Source organism: Pholis gunnellus, assembly GCF_910591455.1.
Source record: "Pholis gunnellus genome assembly, chromosome: 8".
NCBI classification, from domain to species: domain Eukaryota; kingdom Metazoa; phylum Chordata; class Actinopteri; order Perciformes; family Pholidae; genus Pholis; species Pholis gunnellus.
Window position 1 is genome coordinate 24,022,625 of NC_136534.1, and position 22,911 is coordinate 24,045,535.

General features: G+C 43.4%; 1 protein-coding gene across 1 annotated transcript in view; it reads right to left on the minus strand.

Annotated features, from left to right (window-relative positions):
• The window catches only part of thsd7ab (thrombospondin, type I, domain containing 7Ab), a gene marked incomplete at both ends in the record, with an annotated part of 124,218 nt that overhangs the window by 47,812 nt on the left and 53,495 nt on the right, over positions 1-22,911 (minus strand). Inside the window, 5 exons of the mRNA XM_079164169.1 lie at positions 9,648-9,924; positions 12,787-12,981; positions 16,544-16,747; positions 18,023-18,178; positions 22,371-22,439. Coding sequence (XP_079020295.1) covers positions 9,648-9,924; positions 12,787-12,981; positions 16,544-16,747; positions 18,023-18,178; positions 22,371-22,439 — 901 coding nt within the window. The remainder of the gene's footprint in view (positions 1-9,647; positions 9,925-12,786; positions 12,982-16,543; positions 16,748-18,022; positions 18,179-22,370; positions 22,440-22,911) is intronic.

The window sequence follows — 22,911 nt, forward strand, 5'->3', positions numbered from 1 at the left end:
TGTCGTTGCAAGTGATCCCTAAAGTCTTCTGCAAAGTGTTTTGTTTTTGTTCGTTGTTTTTATTAATCTTTTTAAACGCAGCATGACTCGTACATGTCGTACATGACACATGTTGTATTTCTTCTGCTTATTGATTCGTGATTCCTTGAAGATTCCCCTCCGGCTTTGAGACATCATGAGGGATCAGAGGCAGAGCTGGTACATGATGTGACTCCAAGAGCTCTTTGACAAAAGAGGGGATTAAACCTTTGACCTTGTTAATATCCCTCCGCCACAGGAAAACGGTAGCGTCTGAGGACGAGCCACAATTTACCACTTGTGTAAGATCTGGAAAGTACACGGGCAATAAAACAATATTGCTATTTAGATAAAACAGTTATACGGCTTGACTTTGGCCTTTGATCCAGACGGGACACGCTCTGAATACCAGACTAGAGGACGAACAGACTCATCTCTGAAGTGCCTTTTTACATTTCACCTTCTCGGCGTTCCCTCTCACTCACACACAAACACAAGCAAACATCCTCACCCGGAAACAACAGCAATGCTCGTTGGTCTAAATGCCAAAAGCAACTTGTGCTGGCTGAGGAGGGACTTCTGGTGCTTTTGAATTATGAGTCATCTCTCAGAAGATTGAGCAAACAGAGGATTGAGCAAACAAAGACTCATGACTTTGAGACAGAGTATGGTGTCTCCTTCATGCAGCCACGAGCACCATCTTTCTCTACTCTGAACCAAGTATGTTTTCTGCTTCATCTAGGGCTGCACAATTAATCAGAGTCCTTATCGAAATCACAAGTTTCCAATTCGCATGAGGCACAATATTTGTTAAAAGGCAAAATGTGTCAAAATACTGTTTTAAATTAAATATTGTCTTGCTGCAGAGATGTCCTGGCTTACACATCAAATTCCACAGATCCCTGCAAAAATCACACCGTAATCATTTTAATATGATTTTCAATGAAAATGAGAACAAAGATGTAAGAATTATCATTCCCCATAATATCGCAATCATCAAAATAATCTCAATTAGATATTTTTTTTAAAAATCATGCAGCCCTAGCCTAAACCTAACCGAACCGTAACCCCAGTGAACAGACCGTTAAACAGTCCCATACATCAGTTTTGTAACGGACACTTTGAAGACACTGATGTCCTGTCGAGTGGCATCAGATCAGAAAATGCCTCTAGAGGTCATTTTCTGTATTAAAGCTGCAGATGACAGCTCTAAATGGTTATTGCCATCTAGTCCAAAATAAAATTCGCAATTCAAATCACAGCGAAATGACTTATTTTCATCCAAGGCTTCCAACTCAAAGTTGGGTTCCAGAAACCGAGGGGTCATTCCTTATTCCCAGCTGAGCATGCCTCCGGCGAACACCGAGCAGTATTCTTGTCTTTTTTTCTGGCCACTCTTCCGTACAGCCCCGCTCTGTGGCGCGTAGGCTTAAAGTGGTGTTATGGACACTCCAATCTACGCAGCGGAGCTTTGTAGCTCCTTCAGGTTTATCTGGTCCCTTTGTTGCTTCTCTGATTAATGCCCTCCTATCCTGCTGTTGGTTTTGTTTCTCTCTTTGCAGGTTTGTTGTGGTCCCCTAGTCTCTCCATTTTCTAATGAATGGACTTAACGGTGCTCCGTTAGATCGTGTGACAGAACATGTGGAGCTTTGATTGCACACAAGCAGACTTTATTTAACAGGGGACTTCTGAAGGTAATCGGTAGAACCAGATCTCATCTACGGGCTTCATAGCAAAGGAGGTGAATATATACACGTATGCGTTATCATCTCACTTCATCAATTTTGACTTATTGTTGTGTAGGTCCATTACATGAATCAAAATAAAATTTAATTTAATCTAATTCCAGGTTTTAATGCAACACAATAGGAAAAAACAAACCAAAGAGCAGCTACATAACACTTCCAAGTTCCTCCAGAACGTTTCTCTGTTTAGTGATCAATCATATCAAGATCAACTCATTCTTAAAAGGCATTTGATTGATGCCTCCTTGATACTTTAAACATGTTCTGCTTATCTTTAATATCTAAATATATAATTGCATGTTGCGACTGTCAAGTCTTTGTAACCCCGTTTTTAATCCAAGTTTAAAAAAAGGAAATAATTGTCTTCACCAATATTCGAGCAAACTTGTTTGCATTGTCCTTGCAGTGAACAGACACACACACACACACACACACAGCGCCTCTGGTTTGAGCAGCATGGCTGTAGCTATGAGGGTATTTTCTAAAAAGCCCAGCGCCACCTGCATCTGGATGACGTGAAGCCGCTTGAAACTGACAGCTATCTGAGGCGCTGCGGTGACTGTAGGACTCAGACTGTGTGTGGAGCAACGTGTGCTCTGTGCACCTGACAGCACAGTCGTATTCCCTGCAGTGATTCTACTCACTAAAACTATATGTTGATGGGCTATATATACATATATGTACAGCATATTAGAAGATATAGGAAACTATTGACGCTCTGTTGTGTTATCCTGGATTTCTACAAGCGATGATGATCAATTCAACAGCTGCAGAGCTCTCCACAGCCGACCACGAGTGTCAGAAAGCGTGCACGTCTCTCCTCTGGGCTCTGGGGCTTTGAAATGCAGTTTGAAATATTCATGATAAAGTGGATTTAGCCTGCACTTTCTCAGAGGTGGTGATCTTTAAAGCTTCACAATGGTGAGATGTTAAGCCTGATCAGAGGTGTTGTGCTGGTTTCGGTTTTATAGGGCAAGGTTCTTGCAATATTGTACAAATAAATATTTAAACTCGTCATCTAGAGACCACAGATACGGGGGAAATGTGTTGAATGTGCAGAAGGTTTTACGCTCAAGATGTAACGGGTTAGCTTAATGTGTGTCAATGTTGAAACCAAACCTACGACCATTTAAATAAAGCTTTACATTCTTCTTTAAGTGAATTTGAATAAACACACACACACAGCGTGCATATTTATGAATGAGACAGGTACTGTTGCTATTTAATCATTTGAAACAAACTCTGCTGTTCTGTCCTGGTTTTGAATCTCTCTCTCTCTCTCTCTCTCTCTCTCTCTCTCTCTCACTGGAGACTCTAAATCATGAATGTGAAGTGTGGCTGTTTGTCTATGTGTTAGCTTGCTTACAGTCTGGTGTCAGCTGCATGCTGGGATTGGCACAAATCCCAGGAGAGCCTAAATAAGATCAGTTGGTACATTTAGATCTGGGTCGATAAGGTGAACAGGACTGGGTGCTTTCCTGTTCTTTTAATGTAAATGTTATTATTAACTTCAGCTCTCTCTTGATTTGGTTCCCTATAATCCTTTTGTGCTTTAGAGTTACTACAGAGAGAAACTCCCCTTTTGTTTCCTCTCTTAGTCCAATTATATTGTAGCCCCACTAATGATGGGTATTGTCCAAATTTTGATGATTAAAATTCAATTATATTCCAGTTTTTGGAAACAACAGGCCACGTTTGTTGGCGGACCACAACACTGGCCAACACAATGGTTGGCTGGAGGACCGTGGGGGTCATTAATGCATTTATCATTATATGTACATTTTGTGGTATCTCATCCTTCCCTGACTGCTCTCTCAACACTTCATGTGTGTGTGTGTGTTTATCGCACCAGCATTGAAATGAACGAAGCCTTCCAGTAACGGCGTGTGGTTTTAACTGACTCGCCGGTTCCAGTCAGTGTCACAATCTCATAATGATCTTTAAATGTCATGATTTGTAGCGAGGCGGGGACGAGCTCGTCCCAGAGCACAACATTAAGACGGGCAGCCAGGCTAATGCTTCTGTTTCGCTTGCTGCTATTAGCGCGGCGAGTAATCTGTTCGGCGAGAGGCTGTTTTCCGAAAAAGGAGCAGATGGTTGATGCAGGATGAAGAGAGGAGACTCAAAGCAACGAACTGTCAGTAGTTTTAAGAGAGTGCACAAGAAAAAAAACAAGGTCTGGTGGGAGAAGATAAGGCCTAATTAATTTAATTATCAAAATAACGGACTACAGAACAAAACATCATTTGTTTAATTTAGAATGAAACGGTTGCGGTTCTTCGAGAACCCTTTCAGTGGTGTCTCTGGCCTCCTTCTCGAGGGCTTCAAGCTATCTATCACAGTCAAGAACAGGGAGCAGACGCAGCCTCCATTACAAAACACGACAGGGAGATGATCGACCGGGCTTAATACCGCTGATGTCGAACATCATAACCATGAATCATTCAGTTTCCCTTTTCCCCCAAATTCCACAGCATCTATGTGATTATACAAACACACATTTGGTGCCATTCTGCACACAGACTGTCAGAATCAATAAGCATTTTTTTTTTTCCCCCTTCACACCGCAACAGCTTTCTCGATGGGATGATAGCAGCCCACGCCTGAGGCCCTGACATATTTGTCTCTGTTGTGTCTCCCGTTTCTATTGGGCTTTGACAGTTAGTGTTTATGTCTGTGTGTGTGTGTGTGTGTGTGTCATGCGCTCTGAGAGGTTCACTGCCTCAGGCTGCGGGAGGAAGACAGCTCAGATCCATCGATGAAGGAGACGGGGCACATCTGCATATGCAGGGTGCAGGCGGCCATGTTTGTTTGTTCCGCTGGGATCCCCTGGGTGCAGTGATCAAGACTACCTGCCAGATGAAGACACGCGGCGTAGACAAAACAAACAAAAATACTATATCGAGTCACTCCTGAGTGCAGTCGAGTAAACACTGCATCTGAGCAACAGATGGTCCAGGAAGGCAGAGCTGTTGCATCTTTACGCTTTGGTCAAGAAATGGGCTTTAAAAATAAATTTAAAAAGTGCCGTAGTGGTCTGCCAAATCTACAGGGGTGGTAGAAAAGTAACACAAGCTTTCATGAAAGACCACAACCTTTACTTAACTATAACCAAGGTGAGAAGTTTGAGGAAACACCTGAATAAATGAGTGGAGGAATATAATGTTCAGATGCTTCCATACAGGGCCAGAGGGGATGAAAGTAAAGTCTCACTCCCAACGCATGAAAGAACTCATCAAATACCGCAGCTTAGTCAGTGGCTCTACACTTTCAAACTTTGACCCGATAGAAAACTCATTAACGGCAGTTTTAAACGTGTCAGGAAAGGCGTGTCAGATTCTGCCCGTTACATGCATGGTGTACTTTCAAAATAGGGTTATTTATGTTTTAAGCTTACTCACGCAACAAAAGTACTTGGCTCAGCTAAGGAAAAGATTGTGGTTGGGGTTTAAATAAGTTATGTGACTGGTGTTCATAAGTACAGAAGTTGGGTAACTAAACTATAGTAAAATAAGTCAACTTTAACAGCGGCCTCCTGAGTGAAAGTCCTGTGTTTGTTTGACCGATCCAACCTCCATCCCCGTCTGTTCTAAGCAGACTTTGTTGCTTTTTATACTACGTCAGTGGCTCTGCCCGTCTAGTATAGACGTGGATGGGTTTAACAGACAAGCAGCACAGAAGCTGTTCTTTATACTCGTAGTGAGTAAATTAAAGCTGCCAAACACTACTAGTAAATTATTATTATTATTAAGATTATTCTCCTGATTAACTCATTTAACTCTCAGTAGTATTGAAAAGTTCCCCAAACAGTTTTTGATACAGTAGTTCAGGCAGATCATATCAAGTTCTTACAGTCTCGTACCAAAAGACATTCAGCTCATGATCTTATGTAACACTAAAGGGAGACTATTCTTACAATTGAGGGGCTGAAATTAGGCATTATTTGTCTTTTTTGTCTTAAATGATTGATGGACTGACAGAATAGTGGCAACTAACTGAGTGATGGGGGGCTCTAGTAATCTTTCAATCTTTCAGTTCTACATTTTTTGGGATCTTGATGTTTGAATCAGGATGGGGATCTTATAAAGTAAAGGGTTGTATACAATGTGTCAGTTCTCGGTTATGTCTGAGAGTGTTTCTGGTGGGAATTAGACTGATTTAGAGAAAGAAAAACTTTTCTTTTTGGAGCGCATGTCGAGGTGTCCTTGAGCGAGACACTGAAAGTTCATGACTGTTACTTTATGTATTTGACGATTGTAATAAAGTGTGCTCGTGTCCATCACATCCTAGTTATCAGTGTCAACTTGAGACTTCCGTTCATCTTTCTCATCACACAGTTGGCGTTTGTTGCATGCTGTCATTATGTTTTCAGAACCGTTCCCCTCCACATATTAAACGATCTGATGTGTTTGTTGTCTGTTCTTTTGAGACCAATGCCCATGCATCTTAATGACAGATGATTTGGCCTCTTCCAGCTCTGTTAATTGTCTCATGTTGATTTGAAAAGTTGCTTATCAAAGTGCTGATTGCCAGACCTCTTTTATAGCTGACAAATGTGGCTAATTGGCAATCAAACTAATAGCACCCATCTTGGTGGCAGTGTTTGTCATTGGGAGTGGAAGAGTCAAAGTCATTTCCCCATGAAGTGTCCAAATCATGTCCTGTGTGTGTGTGTGTGTGTGTGTGTGTGTGTGAGATAGTGCAGCAGCCACAACTTTTATGTGTTCACAGCTGAAATAAATGAGCAATGTTGTACACACTGCGTTTTTCTTTGGGTTACAGTACAATGGGAGTCTGCATGCTGGTGTACAGCCTGTTACTGGACCCCTGCCAGTGACAGTGGCCTGAGGAAAATCCATCTAGAGACTCTGAACAACATCTCTGAAGGGTTACAAACAGTCGCAGCACATGCTAAGGGACATAATAACCTGTGCTGGGGTTGCATGAAGGCAGTCTTCTTCAGCACCACGGACAGCACCACCGGTCCATGAAGGTAGAAAGAAGTCGATAAAGAGACTCCTGTCTGACAGACTGTCATTCTATCCTATTGAAGGAAACTTCAATGGTTTCTCTGGTGCCCAAACCATAGTGGACCATTCTTTGTTGGGTTCAGTTTATTTCTTTTCCACATTCTTCAATTACAAGCAAAATACAGCCTGTGAATAAAGCGTTTTATAGTCATATGTATAGTTTGGTTTGAAATTTCTGGGGATTGATATCTTTCTCAGAAGAAATACCTGTGACCCAGGACATTTAGCATGTGCTTGACTGTATTTAACAAAGACGGATTCTCCAAACCTCATTAATGCTACAACTCCACTGTCATAGCGATGATGCCTTTATTACAGTAGTATAGCGTAAGCTGCAGGTTTCTTCCAAGTACTTTTCGGGCTAAACTGTCAGCTGACAGTTCAGCTGTTAAATATTGTTTAGAAAAAGTTCAAAAGAAAGTGAAAAATATATCCCCAGATAATATATATATATATAATCCCCAGGCCAGATAACACATGGACACCGCGAGTATAAGATCACAGAACATTACAACTAAACAGGCAGACACAACGGAGTGAAGCACTCGGACCAGATGCTTTATTCTGTATTCTCTCAGTCACATATACGCAGCGATAACACTCTACAGCATTCGTTATCACTTTGACGCAGTCTGAATTTGCAGTGAAGCGGCCTGAACGCTGTGAGGAGAAAGACTCGCCGTCCAGCCTCTTTTTCGTACATACTGTTACACCGCTGTAACAGAGAGTGGGAATTTGGTACTAATAAGATTATGGACAGATGGAATTACAGCAACCAATGTGTACCAATGTACATATATGGGTCTGTGAGTATAGTTTTAAGACAGACCTAGATACTGGACAAACCTAGTTTATTTAAAACAGCAGTTTTCAAGTGGGGATTTGTTCACGACATGCTGGCAGTCTGACTCTGTGTTCCGTTTGCTGTCACGGACTCTGTTCTGAAGTCTGTTGCCACATTGATCTCAGCAGATTGATTCATTCATTACAGCAAAACGTGGAACAATAACAAAAACATGCAATGACCTGATTGTCCTGTGCTAATTTGCATGTCAGATAAATCACCGTTTAAATGCTACAGACAGGTTGAAAATGTCAAACCCCTCCTGACATATCTAAAGGTGACCTTAACACCAAAACCTCGAACCGACTCGGCCGAGGTCAATAACAGCCGCCGCCTGCTGAGAGGCTGAGCAGGTGCCTGAGGGGAGTCCACTTTGTTCAAATACCTTCTGTTCTCTCGCTTTTACGTGTTGTTCTTTCACCCTTATTACAAAAAGATAAAGGAGGCAAATCGACTGAGAACTCTTTTTGTCCCCTGCTGCTCTCCGACCCCGCTGGGCTTGTGTTCATCTCTTCTTTCGAGCTTTAATTGTAGATTTAAAAAATAAACACATGCGATGAAAGACATCCTGTTCTTGGGCCTCTCTTCTGCAGCCTGATATGTGTGAACTACAGCGCCTGGGTCAGCTGCTGCTACTGAAACTGGACATTAATCTTCATTTGATCACGTGGCGCTCGCTATGAAACACACTCCGACCCTGGAAATAATTGATGTGCCTTTCCTCTCCTCACAGGGAGGTGGGAGACAGGACGAGGAGTCTGCTGGAATTGAATTAGAGTCAGAAGCTAAAGATGCATTAAAGGAGCGGTTTTGTTTTTTTGGGGGAGGACTTTTCATAACCAATCTTCTTTGGACACAAGCAGATGAACTCCTCTGTCTTCTGTTGTCGGGTGAATCAGTCAGGCATAAAGTGACACCCCGGCTACAGCCGATCCGTCTGGCAGACGGCAACTCAACAGCATATTTTTGAATCCGCCTCATGCAGCGTGGTCTCCAGAGCTAACCACAAACATCTTGCCTCTCATCTCCCTCATGATTAAATTGCCTTAAAGTATCAATCCCATTTAATTACCGTCATTATCATCAATGAGAAATTACCAGCGCCCAAAACGGCAGGGTTAATTATGCTTTCAGGGACGGACAGATTATTTATTTATCTATGGTCGCCTGCGAAGGGAAGATATGAATTGGGAGTTAGCTTCACGTAGAGTCTGCTCTGCTTACTCAAGCAGCTCCGTCAGCGTCTCCTTGGTTTACTTTTTCTTTCTCTCACTGACTCACTTTACTCTCCTGCTGTCTTTCCTTCCCAACACTGCTGCTTCTCTCATCTGTCTCTCACCTCCTGACTCCTCTTTTGTTTGTTTTTAATCCTGCTGGTTTTCAATGTCACACAAACACAAACACACACACACGTCTTGATGTACCATTCTGTCTTACCAGTTTACCACGAATCAACAAACATAAAGGACTTAATGTTTCCTCGCTAACAGATGCTCACAGATCGCTCTTTGACCTCACATTGTAAGAACGGCTTTCTAATTTCTTGCTTGAAGAGTGCTTCTAACCTTTTCTTTCTGTTCATCGAGCAGCTACCCAAAATAAAAGAGGTTCATTGAAGAATCATTTCACACATCAAAAGACCGCCGGAGCTGTCCTCCATTCTACGGCAGCACGAGATTGAACTGATTGGTTTCTTCTTCTTTTTGAGATAAAGTCGTCCAAATCACTAAAATCGGCAGTTTGAAATGAAAACGTGCCGACTCTTGGATCTTGATGGCACATGACTGAGAGCTACAGTTCAAAGCCAGTGGATTTCAGCCATTTTCATTTCAACACAATTCTCCAAGGGCTAATTTCACAGTTATAAACACCTCCAAACCAGCGGAGCGAGAAGTAGCTGGTGAGTCTAAATAGGACTGCTGCAGCAGTTGGAAAAACAAGAACACAGACACCACCGGTTTAGAAACGCCAACGTCAACAGGAAGCAGAAACACAAGAGAAAGAACTCACTTCTTGGGGGGCACCTGTCCCACGTTGACCCGGACGCAGATGACCTTGCGAGTCTGCATCCCCGTGGAGCAGAGACCCTGAACGCCGCCGCCGCCGCCGCCGCCGCCGCCGCCGCCGGCTGCTGCTCGGGCACCCGCGGAGGTGTTGAGGGTCGAGGCAGAGGGGTCCTCGGTACAGGGGCCCCACGGCCCCGTCTGCCAGTGGTAAACTGTACAGGCGTTTTCGTTACAGTTCCGCACCTCCTGGAGGGAACTGCTGTTGGGGCACAGGGCGCCACCTGAGAAACACCAAAACACAGCCAAGATGAAAAGTGGACTTCAAGGGGAACTTTTCAAACTGGACTTTATTTTCCCATGTTTTTGTGTCTAAGTGAAGAATGGGGGAAAACAATTTTTGAAACTGGTCCAGTATTGAGCAAGAGCGCTGCAGCTGGCAGCCATGAAACAGGCTGCAACGTGATCGCATCCGGCAATTCAGATCCGTCAGCGTCCTTTACAAGCGCTTGTTTTTGCCACAGCATCACGGAAAGGACCCGACATAATGGAACATTTGGCAGCTGAAGAGCCGGAGATTTCCCTCCGGAACAGAGCTCATAAAGGGTCTGAACATTTGATGAATGGTCAGAAACACAAGTCACAATAACCGACTAGTGACTACTAATATAAATATGCAACTCAAAATTCAACTGCTTGTCCCGCTGTCCAAATAGTGGCCACACTTATCTTCTATTCAGACTTGCAGCTGAAGCACATTTCTCCCTCTGGGATGCACGCTGCAGAAAGGAGATATATAAAAATCCAGCACACCCGTCTTCAAATGTTGTTAACAGATTTATTTTTACCACTTGAAACTGCTGAATGTGTGTGACCCACTGAATAAAAACCTACGTTCACTCACATTGAACCTCTTTATGATGAGAGTTCCCTTTAGTGCTCCATTGTTTGACAAATACTTCCAACAGCCTTCAGACCTTGTACGTAAAATTGGAGCAGCTACGCTCGCAAGAATCACTTTAAGCTCCTGAAAAGCACAAGTCTGAATACAGATAACCTTCCACACGCCTGCTGAATGTACTGTACGATCTTAAGTCGCCAACTCTGAATACAGCCACGTATGCACATATGTATGTGTTGTTTTATTAATTCAAGTTCTTGCTTAAAGGGTGCTTCATTTAATCATTAAGAAAATGTTTATGTCATTAACTTCGTTCGGCAGTCTGGCTTCCACACAGTTCAATACAACGTGTGTGCCACTGATTGTGACTTCTAGAGAGGTTCTATGCTCATTTAATCTCCTTATATTTTAGGTATTGCTCACACTACAGACACATCAGAGTGTTCACATACTGTATAAAGGAGCTCTTTGCATGCAGGCATCTCATAACTGCAAGTAACAGGTCAGACGTTCAGTGCACCACTTGTTTTTCTCCCTCTCACTTCTCTTTTCAGTCACCAGTCAGTCGGTTGTGTCGATGGAGCCCACTTCTGTTTGCCGACACTTAGGGCTTTCAGCAGAGATTGAGAGGAGCTGTGGGACTGCGGGGTCCTCCACACCTGTATTTCGCCGCCGGAGTTGACAGAGATCCAGCTCCGTAATGAGCGGCGGCGAAAAACACACAGTGGGGTCTGAATCACAGACTGCCGACTCAGACGAGTCTCAGCCTAATGGCTACCGAGCATGACTATACCGGTGTGCTGACTGCGCCATGAAAGCTTAGCTGACTAACAACGACGGCGATGCTAGAAAAAGCTGCATGTTGGACAATGGGGAAAATATAAAGCTTACTGAACCCCCCCCCCCCCCCCCCGCAAAAAACAAAGAAAAAGCAGCGAATGAGAGTTATTCGTGTCTTCATGTCTGCTGCAGGATAAAGTACGGTCTGCCGGCTCACTCACAAAGTGGAGCAGCTCTCACTTAGCATGCGTCTCGTCTATCCCTCGACTGAAAGAGTAAGAGGCACTTGAGCGTCATAAAGTCCCATAATATTCACTGTGGAATTAAATGCAAGCAGTTATGCTAAAACGGTCATTAATTAGGCATATAAATGTATTCATTAGCACATAATCCTATGCCAACGTATGGCGGTTGCTTATTAATATGAACCCTTGTGTCTTAAAGCTTCGAGGAGTTCCTGTAGTTTCAATATGTTTTGTTCTTCATCAATATGCAGCACAGGAGCTGCGGAATCTGCTAAAGAGCTCAAAATCTAATCAGATAATCTACACCGCAGGGGGGAACCTGGTGGAGAGACAAAAGCCTCTTTCAGGTATCCTTCTTGAGAATGTGTGTGTTGAGTATGTCACAAAGATGTGTGTCTGAACAGACCGCGGGATACAGTGTGAGGTGATTTCCATTCTAAAACTACTACAAATACAGCTACCGCATTGCTAGTCTAACGTCAAAGATTTACCAAAAAGTTCTGGAAACTTTGGCACCCGAGTGAGACCTTTGATGAATACAGATATGAAATATGTTAATGTGACAGGGTGAGTACATGCAGTACATAAAGTAATACCACTGCAGAACAACAGAGAACAAGACAACACATTCAAGCTATTTCATACATGGCCAACGACTAAAATCTAAATCAATTACAAGTCACCCTAAAGCTGTTTGGATTCTGCGGGTTTTAAAAAACACAAAACAAGCTGACAATTTAAATTTAGCAACATGTCGACACAAAGCTAGAAGCTAAAAGCTAACTCTTAATCACAGCTGTTACCCTCCATCACTGTGATCCAGGCCAAAACCATCGATGTGACTGTGAGGAAAACAAACACACACACACACACACACACACACACACACACACACACACAGAGATAAGACGCAGGAAAATGTTTGGAGACCTGACAAAAAGAAAGACAAGCGGACGCACACAGAGATTTAAAGCAGCGGAGGAATGATCTTGGAGACAGATAAAAAAAAGAAGTGTCGGGCGAGGAGACGGACCAACAGAAATAATCACCAGGAGTGATAAGCAGACCGTTTGAGATAAGGACAAATGCACACGCAGACAAGTGTGAAATCCAGACATTCAGTGAGTGACAGCGAAGGACGACTTGAAAGGCCATGACTAAGCCAATATCCGAGCCTCATCTGCATACATTTCCATGCGCGGTGGTGCAGTGAGACTCACCTTCCCCGGCGTTGTAGGCCAGGATGGAGCGCGTTCTCATCTGCTTCCCCTCGATGGTCTTGCTGGAGCAGGTCTGGGAGCAAGTAGACCAGGGTGTCCAATCACTGAGCACGCAGTCCCTTGAGCAAGGCACCTGACAGGGCACGGGCTCTGGGGCCGGGGAAGACGTGCAGAGGTTCCTGTCCACCTCCTCGCCTGAGGAAAACGGGGACAGAAGAGAGAGCACGGTCAAATTTGGGAGGGAAGAAAGAAGGATGGACTGAGGGTGCATTTTAAAGTAATTGGGGGTGATGCAATGTGGTTCCTTCACAAAAGAAAATCTGCCAGTTGAGTTGTTTTTTTCCATAAATTTGTGACTTTACTGTCGGAGTTTTTTCTCGCAAATGTTTGACTTTATACTCTCTGGGAATATTAAATTCTGAGGTATTTCTCTGATTATTAACCCCCCCCCCTCTTTTATTTTATTTAGTTATTTTTCCCTACAACGGTTCTTGTACGCCGTTGCAGAATGGAATTTAATCTGCTCCGATAATAATGGGTAATTAATATAAGAACATATATAATTTAATAAAGTGACGAGCATACTTTGCTAATGATATTGAAGTAGTATTTTCATCATGTTTAATACTGATGAGGTTTCAAGAAGTCAACCTCAGTAATTAGCATAACATGTTGCAGAAACTGAGGCTTAGAATGAAGGAGAAAGCCACTAATCACATTTATTACACAGAAACGTCCATCTGTGTTTCCAGCTAATGCCTCCTTTGTTTTGGCTTTTCTTCGGGCCTGAAGTCTTCTGTTGGAAGTCGAAACAGATGGTTTAGACTTTCCAAACTTGGTTTATTGGTTATTCATTTTAAAATTCCAGATGTGTTTCCGGGTAAACTTTGTTACTGAGAAACTACCATCTGTGTTTCCAGGTAACGACTCTGGACGGAAATGTAAAAGTTTTATATTGAAAGCCGAGACAGGTGGTTCGGTTCGTGCATTTAATTAATGGTTATTACTTCCATATCAATTCCATATGTGTTTATGGGTAAGTGTTGTAACTCAGGCGACACCATCTGTGTTTCCAGGTATTATATCACAGTATGTTCACTTTTCATTATTTTCATGATATTTAGCAGATGAGGACCTTTTCTTTCAGGCCATTGCTGACGATACCAGGGGATGCTCTTGTGATAGTACTGCCCTGATATTAGCACATTGTATTACCATGCAAAGAATTAAAGAATGAATCCACGACCTAAAACTAAATGAACCTGATGAAGCGCTGAGTGAAAACGTGTTGATTTTACTCGTCAGTTGATGAAACACTGGGAGGTAACTTTGGCAATGAGAATAAACCTGAGGGCTCAAAAACTTCATCGCAGGAATTAGATTATCACCATCGAACTATACGTCAGTAAAGAGAGCTGAGAAGACGAACAGCTGAGCGTCTTAATTGATGGCGTGATGTCAAGCACGCGGCCCGTTTTCATATTTAGAGACGTGCTCGTTTTCTTAAGACGGCTGTTCTCCCCGAGACAACTGAGGAAGGATATTCACCAAACTGGATCAAGAAGCAACAAATCTGCCTTAAAGAAGTGTAGATCTGAAACACCCAGTAAAGGCAACAACAAACAGTTTCCTAAAGAGCAGGACGAGACTGTTCTGTCCGGAAACAAGTGACCCAATGTTCTTTTCATGTGATACTCTTTGATTTAAAACAATCTTAAAACAGGTCAGATTTGTGAGACCGAGGATTCATTCAAAGATTTTAAAGCAAGTAATTACGTCAGACAGTTATTTCCTGCCGTCTATTCTAATCCCCGGGCTGTTAAGTTGCCTTGTGCCGCTTAAAATCCAAACTTAGTTGCAAATAATGTTTAATCACCGACCGCATCGATAAACCCGTAAAGACTCGAAATCCAAGCAGCACAAATAGCCAACAGCATTTAAACCACACGTCCGATATTCCTCCATCTACGTGAAATAATTCAAAACATCTCACTTATTTCTTCCAGATCGACATGACAGTTGATCTTTAACCTTTTTATGTTATATATTATATATTCATATTGATGCACTTGAGCAAATCTCGATACTAAAGTGCCGTTGAACTTGGGAGGAGCAAACTCGCATGGGATTCCCACATTTTTACACCGTGGTCGATGTTTTATTGATGAGCTTCAGCCATAAGTGGACTGTATTAACCCACATCTGCCTCTATGTTGCTAAGCAGTGAATATTTCGTCCTCTAAGTGACGCATGCAGGAAAATGTAAACCTCTCAGCGGCTGGATTGAAATTTCAAGCGGGGGGAGAAATCGCTCGAGCTTCAGAAGTCCGACCGGGGCCCTCGGCTCTGCAATAAGATGTCAATTTGACAGATACGCAGTGAACCAATCACGACTGAACGGAGAGGGCATGACAATAAGAAGTGACAAGGGACCCGAGCAGTTTTCAGGCTCACACGGGGGAAAACATGAATGAGCAGAGCAGCCACTACGAGAGGAAGACCTCCGTGCGTCGTGTGCAGAGAAGAAACAGCTCCCTGCCTAAGTGGGCAGGCAGTCAGCGGGGGGGAATATCAATAGCCAGTTTCAATAACATTTGTATCGACCTTCGCCTGTTGTCTGGGGCTCCGGCTGTGTGGCCTTTTCTTTTATGACTGGGAGCGGGACACAGTCGGAGAAAATACACAGCTGACACTGCAGTGAAAACTCTCTGAGGCGAAAAGCGGAGTGAAAAAAATCCAAACAGAACAAATCAATTTTCATCAGATATGGGAGTGAATGTGGAGGTGTGGGGAGGAGGGGGGGGGGGGGGGGGGGGGGGGGGGGTCAATCAACCGAAGTCAGGGGAGCAAAAAGAAACAGTGCAGAGTCTCTGTTTGTCCTGCAGTGCAACTTCACCGAATACCTGCAGTCGACGCGCGAGCTGTGATTCGTGGGAGACGTTGGAAGGACAAATCCGCTACTCTAGAGGGGAGAACGTCAACAAAGTCACCGAGCGCGATCGTAAAATGAAGATTAACCGAGCACACGTGGGGCCGCATGTGAATCCTAGAGCTGCGGCACGTTCCAACTTCACACGCTGAATAAATAAAAATGGTATTTGATCCACACCTCGCTGGGAAAATGAAAATCCATAATGTGTTCCTTATTTTGTCTAATATTTTTGCAATCACAACCCAATGAAAAAGCAATGAGGAGTCTGAAAAGCATCTCTGCACTCTTAGATTAAAGATGTACAGTCCTAAAGAGGAGCAGTAAAAATCAGGAGCAGCAAAGGGCACAAAACACTGCAAGACCCGTGGCCACGGAGGATTGATTTGATTTAGAGAGAGTAAGGTTTAATTGTGCGTAGCGAGAGGAAGGCTGTAATGAGAGAGACAGCGTGAGAGAGGTGGCAACGCTGAATCAAGCGAGCGTTAAAGTGGGAGAGGTTTAACAGGCAGGGGGGGAGAGCGAGAGAGAGAGAGAGGGAGCGAGAGAGAGGGAGGAAGGAAGCGAGAGGAGTCTGGAGAGAACTGAATGGAGTCCAACCATAGAAATCTCCTCACGTACAGCGAGAGCTGGAGGCTCAGTGGAGGGGTGATCTTGAAAAATATAGGATTTCACACACACAAGGTCAGACCTGCGCTTCTTATTGCAAAACGGAGGTTTGGTCTAAAAGCACAACGCACTCTTAAGGACGAGCAAGCGGCATGTAGGACTTCGCTCGATACTGTGGACTTAGTGGACAACGAGACTGAATTCTCCCCCCCGTCTCACCGTTGCTGTTGACACACTGGACCCGAGCGAGCTGAGCGCCGGGGCCGCACGGCTTCTCGTCGCCGGGGTCGCACTGATCCAGGCCGACCAGCCGCCAGTCGTAACAGCTGGGCTCGTCACACGGCACCGCCTCCACCAGGTGAGGGCAGTTCCCGGGCCCCCCCGTCGGCTTGTTGGTGATCTGACGTTTTCTCAGTTTGAAACCTGCAGAGAGCATAAAGACGGTCATCGTTTTCACATTAACACATTAGTCGTGGTTACAGATGAAACCAGGGGTTTCCAGCTGTTTTGGCTGGAATAGGGCTAATATATGGGGGTGTGACATGCAGCAAAGGTCCCAAGAGCAGCTACAACAGCAAAATGCTAACATCTGCAGTATGAGTACTTTTACTTTTAAGTATATTTTGCTGACAACACTTTCTGTAGATGATATTGAATCCAGGAATTGTACTTGTAATAGAGTAAATTGAACCTGTGGCATTGGTACTTTTACTTGATTAAAGGATCAGAGTACTTCTTACACCACCGATGATGGATGTTGATGATTAGCTTGGCTTGGTGTGACGGCTGCCTTGTTGAGACGGCTCATTAACACTAATGAGGACCTTGATGATTTCCCCACACGGACCGAGCCGGAGGCGGCCGCGATTCTTACCCCGCCCATCTCGTTCCCGTACCGAGTGTCATAACGAATAACGCACACGTGACCGAGGAAGTCAGGCAGAAGTCACAGCGTACACAACATCAATCACTCAATTGCTCTTTCACATATATCGCATCAGATTCCTGTGTGAGTTTGCATTCAAACTTTACACACTGATCTAAAAAAAGGTACATTTTGAATTAATGATGTTGCTGCGGTGCCACCGACGGTAATGGGATGTTTCCTATGTATTTTTAACAAGATGTCCTGCTACTACTAGAGACATTCAATCATTAACTATAGATAAAAAGGAGAATATTAATTAGTAAATATAATGAAGAGTGCAGGTTCATGAATGTTCTCAGACTGAATAATGTTTATTCGGTTCTCTAGCGAATATAAAGTGTTCGATGGAGCGTTGGCAGCGTTTACTACACTGTAAAAAACAAAGCAGCGAATACTTTACAACCATAGTTACCGCAGCAGAGTCTAAATAAAGTTAATGGAAGTGCTTATGCTTTAAAATATACTATTTCCACGTTAATTACACTACACTGGTATAGCGACTGGAAACAAGCGCAAAGGAATGAAAAGAAAATGTCATTGTTGTTTATCACGGAGTAATTAAAAGGTGTTTATCTTAACGTCAGATGGACGAGCGAATGACAGAGCACTTCATTTATAACACGTTTATTATCTTTACTTTAAAAGAGATGAATAGAGGGAAAAGGGTGAGTGGGTGTGTGTTTATCAGGAAACACATCAAACATTCTAAATAGCCTGAGCTAGTTAAAGATGAATCATGATAACCATCTATTGGGACAGTGTCTTCGTACCTTTCTTTCCAGCCTGGTCGTCACAGTTCTCAAAGGTGCACGGCCCCCAGGCCCCCCAGGGCGACACCTCGCAGTCGATGGGACAGGGGATTTGGCACAGCTGGGACCTGTTGGGGATCGGACCCTCGCACAGCTTGTTTGCCACCGGGCGGGAGGCTGCGCATACGATCAAAAAGGAAAACAGAATAAGCAGCGGATAAAACGAACCTGCTTCACTTTGATCCTATTCTGGTTCGTCTTTATCTGAGGAAGTCTTACCAGCATTACGATCTAAAGGGACACAAACATGCTTATTTACTTTTATTCCCGGCGTGAGAGTCCCTACAGAGAGCAGATGAGAAACCAAAGTGGAGAAAAAGAAAAAAGAAAAAGATGCCCGTGAAGTAGACATTCTCCCTTTGTTTGGTTTATCGCCACCCTGTTGGAGTGTCAGAGTGATAAATTAGCAAAGATTATCTCAGGCAGCGCCTTGCGAGCGACATAAAAAGTTGTGGAGCCTTGCCCACCGGAGACGGGAGAGAGGATGCAGCAACACAAAAGGTTCAAGAGAACGGTGACAGTCTGATGAGGTGTAATTTGGCACCTTCTCCCCCCCGAGTGGTGCTAGGATTTAAAAATAAAAACCTTTTCCATGATGCAACTGGTGAATGCACGCCTGTCTGAGCTCCCACCGAGGAACTTTGTCCAAATAAAATGGAAGAGATGCTATCGGCGCAGCTCTGTGACAACTGTGCAGAATACGTTTCTGCATGTCTGCCGAACCGCACCACGATAAATAAATGTGATGTGTGGAGTTTCTGGAGATGCAGAGTTTGTGCATTTATGCATGCACATAAAATATGTATCTTGGTGTCAGTGTCATTTCAAAGTAGTGCTGCTGTATCTTCCAGAGCTGTGCATCCATGTTGCTCTTTGAGTCCGTATGCGATACTAGAAGGTGGAGATCAACGGGAAATACAGAGAGAGTGAAGGGAGGTTTTGGCTGGAGCTCTTGCTCGGATCAAATACCAAACTGTGGCCTTCTGGGAATCATTTTGGGAAATTGTGCTTTTTTGACTCTTATCACCAAGGATACCTGGAAGCAGGGCTTTGGATGAGAAGATATAAACCACTCTCATGTCTGCACGTTAAATAGCCGGTTAGCTTAGCTTAGCATAAAGACTGGAAACGGATGGGAACACCTAGCCTGGCTCTGTCCGAAAGTTACAAAAATTGCCTCCCAGCACCTTTGAAGCTCACCAACTACCACGTTACCTGCCGTTTGTTTAATCTGTTCAAAAACATGTTAAACAATAGAAGCTAGGGGGTAAATAAAAATAACTAACAAGCTGCTGTTTCATACTTAGCAGTGAGATATGAAAATGTATCAATCTTCCCATCTAACCCTCGTCAAGAAAGCGAATAAGTGGATTTTCCAAAAATGTCGACCTATAATTGCTTTAATCCAACAAGACACCACCTCGGCGTTTCCGGGTCGTCCTTGGTGATAAGAGAGAGTTCTGCTCACTCAGCAGACAGGTTCAATCCCCAACTAAAGCTCCACACTCTGTCTGACACCTCTAAACCTTTATCCAGCTGCACACACACACACACACACACACACACACACACACGTGAATCAGATTACATTCTAAAACGCACATTAAATACTTATGGATGACTGGTATAAAACTGAGTGAGACAAACTTAAAGGCAGCTGATGCATAAAAGCTAAAACTAAAACTTCAGTTTACAGTCTACGGGTTTATCTTTTCATTTCAAGAGTTGCATTTTAAAAGGAGATACCACAGAATAATTAATCATTTAACTCCGACACTGAAAAAGTAGTGGAAGGAAATTATCAAAAATACAGGAGTTATTTTTATAGTAATAGATTATATAATATCAATACTCTAAAGGGTGTGTCGTGTTCTGTAGTCAGCTCTGTATCTACGGAAGCCCTGAGAGGCAAGTGAGAAACACCTTCTGGTGTCCATGTTGATCTGAACAGTTTTCTCTCCTGCGTTTATGGTTTAAGAACACGATCGATTTTTTAAGTTATTTAATTTTTTCATCATGGAAACCGGTGAAAGAAAAAAAAGGCATTTCTCATTTCAGCCACAGAGAATGAAGTGCACCACGACCCCGTGCTCTAAATAATTTCCCGAGCAGCGGATCATATCATAAACACGACTTGCTCGTTTGAATTCTAACTCATCTGGAAGAAAACACGATTGCTTTTAGTCCTTTTTAGAACAAGGAGAAGTGGTGCATGTCAGCCTCGTGAGGCCGAATGAGTATCACAAATTTAAACACTTATAAAAGATATTAATTATAAATGACCCAGACTGTTTTTTTCACCTATTTTGTCACGTGACTTAGAAAACTGATCCTCGTTCCACCAGTTCTTAAGTCATAAACATGAGAGAAAACCATTTAGATCAGACTTGATGGATGATCAGATTCTATTTGTTTCTCTCTTGCCTCTCAGGTCTTCTGTATCTGTGTGTTCCGTATGAAGTATAGTATTGAGTCATTCATTTGACATTTTCTTTATGGAGGATTTTTAATGATTCACAAAAAAAAAGAAGAAGTTCTTCACATGTTCAACGAGGTTTCAGTATTCCAACTCTTCCTACGAGACGTCTGAGAGCTTAACGTCACACATAGTCAGGAGAGCTGAATCATAATTCCCTCAGAACTGTGCAGGGGAAGAAGGCAAGTGGGGCTTTTGAAATGCAAAAAGGCTAATTCCTCCTACAAATACACTGAAAGTCAAATAGTGAGTTTGCTGAGCCACCGTTAATCCACATCTTATTGGTGAACTACACTGACTTCAATCTCTTAACATCAATCCATTCGGGGATACAAAATTGAGGACCAACAGAGTAGAGAGAGAATAAAAACCCTCTACTTCCTGCTTCTCTGTCAGACTATTGTACAGTGTGCTCTCCAATGAATTCATCTTTTCTATTGTGCTGAACTGACAACAGTGGAAGAAATCTCTCCTGCTAGTGTGGCTTACTGTCTGCGGCGTCTCACCATCCATATTCTGTTTGTGGAGGAACAAAGCTTCAACTCTTCTGCCCAGATTTCTGTGTGAGAATACAGAACTTTGTTGTAATACTACTTGTCCCTTTGTTGGATTTGGCAACAATACTGAGCCGTCTGGATGAAGAAGAGCAGAGTGGGCTCGTTACTCTGTTCAAGTGTGTTGTAATGTTGAGCACAGTTAATGTCATCAGAAGTCCAGAGCATCAGAATAGTTGGAAGAACCTTCAAAGTGTTGTTAAAATCATTATTGTGACATGTTTTATTTTTCATTTGTGATCAAATGTTATGTTCAAAAGAGGAGAAAAGAAAGGCTAAGAGAAGAGCGGGAAGGAAAGGAGAGGTTAGGAAACAAGAATAGAAGAGAGTAGAAATTAGGAGAGAAGATGAAACAAGGATAGAGGAGAGGAAAGGTAGAGGAGAGGAGAGTAGTGGAGGGATGAGAAGAGAATGGGAGACGAATACAAAAAGGAAGAATAGAGGAAAGAAAGGAGAGAACAGGAGAGAAGACAATAGGTTAGGAGAGTAGGGAAGATGAGAGGAAATAAGGAGAGAGGAGATGAGAGGTGACAGGGATAAGGAAGGAAGGAGAGAGGAAGAGGAGACGGAACAAGAATAGATGTTTGGTGAAGATAAATGAGAAGAGACAAGGGAAGAGGGGATGAAACAAGGAGAGGGGATAGGAGAGGAAACAAAGATAGAAGAGAATAGAAAAGGAAGGACAGAGGAAAGAAAGGAGAGGAAAGAAGACAGGTAAGGAGGGGAGATGGAAGGAAGGAAGGATAGGGAGGAGGGGAGGAAACAAGAATACAGGATAGGTGAGGAGAAAAGAGGAGCAGCAACAAGGAGATAGGAGAGGAGGAGAAATTAGTAATGGAGAAAGGATAAAGAAGAGGAAACAAGGAGGGAGTACAAAAAGGAAAGATGGAGGAAAGAAAGGATAGGACTGGAAAAATAGGGAGTGAACAGAGGGACAGAAAGAGGAAAGGAGAAGATACATGAGTAGCGGAGAGGAAAGGAGACAAGGAAAGAGGTTAGCATAGGACAAGAAACAAGGAGAGAGGATAGGAGAGGAGAGGCAACACCGGAAGGGGAGACGGAAAGAAAGAAACAATGACAAAGGAAGAAGAGGAGGAGACAAGAAGGACGGATAGAGGAGAGGAAACAAGGATAGAGGTGAGGAGACTGACAATGAGAAAGAGGAAAGGGGAAAGGGAAAGGGGGGAGGGAGGGAGGGAGGGGGGGGAGAGAGAGCCGGGAGGCATATAGCAAATGGAGAGGATGGAGCTTCGTTATCAGCGTGACTGAAAACACCTACCTGTAATCTGGAAGGTGATGGAGAGGAGAGGGGGGACGCTAGGCTTCTGCTGTCTTTGGGTCTGACCCGCTGCAATTACAGGGGGGAGATAGCGCTATTAGCTAGGCACACACCGGGGAGACGGAGGCACTATCAAACAAACACAGACACAGTGACAGGGGACCGGCAGACACTAACGCAGCAGGGCTGGGCCTCGTATACCACACTTAGCTTTAAGAAACACGTCTTTTATTTATTATCTTTGGGCTGAAAATAAGATCTGTGGTCTGTTTATTTTGACATGTTTAAAAGCAGACTCGTGGTTGCAGATCTTATTCCACATGGATGTTTGGAGAGCATGACGTCTCTTCAGGTTGGAGATGTTGGTGTTGAGGGATCAAAGCAAATCTGGTTACAGTCACTTTAATCAATGTGACAGATTTCAGTGAGGTCTTTCCAGGCATTTAAAGGAACAGTTCGTTAAAAAGGACAAAAATAAATAAGATGCAGGGTAGACCTCTAGCCTTGCTGTGTTCCACCAAACAGCCCTACAGTTGACTGA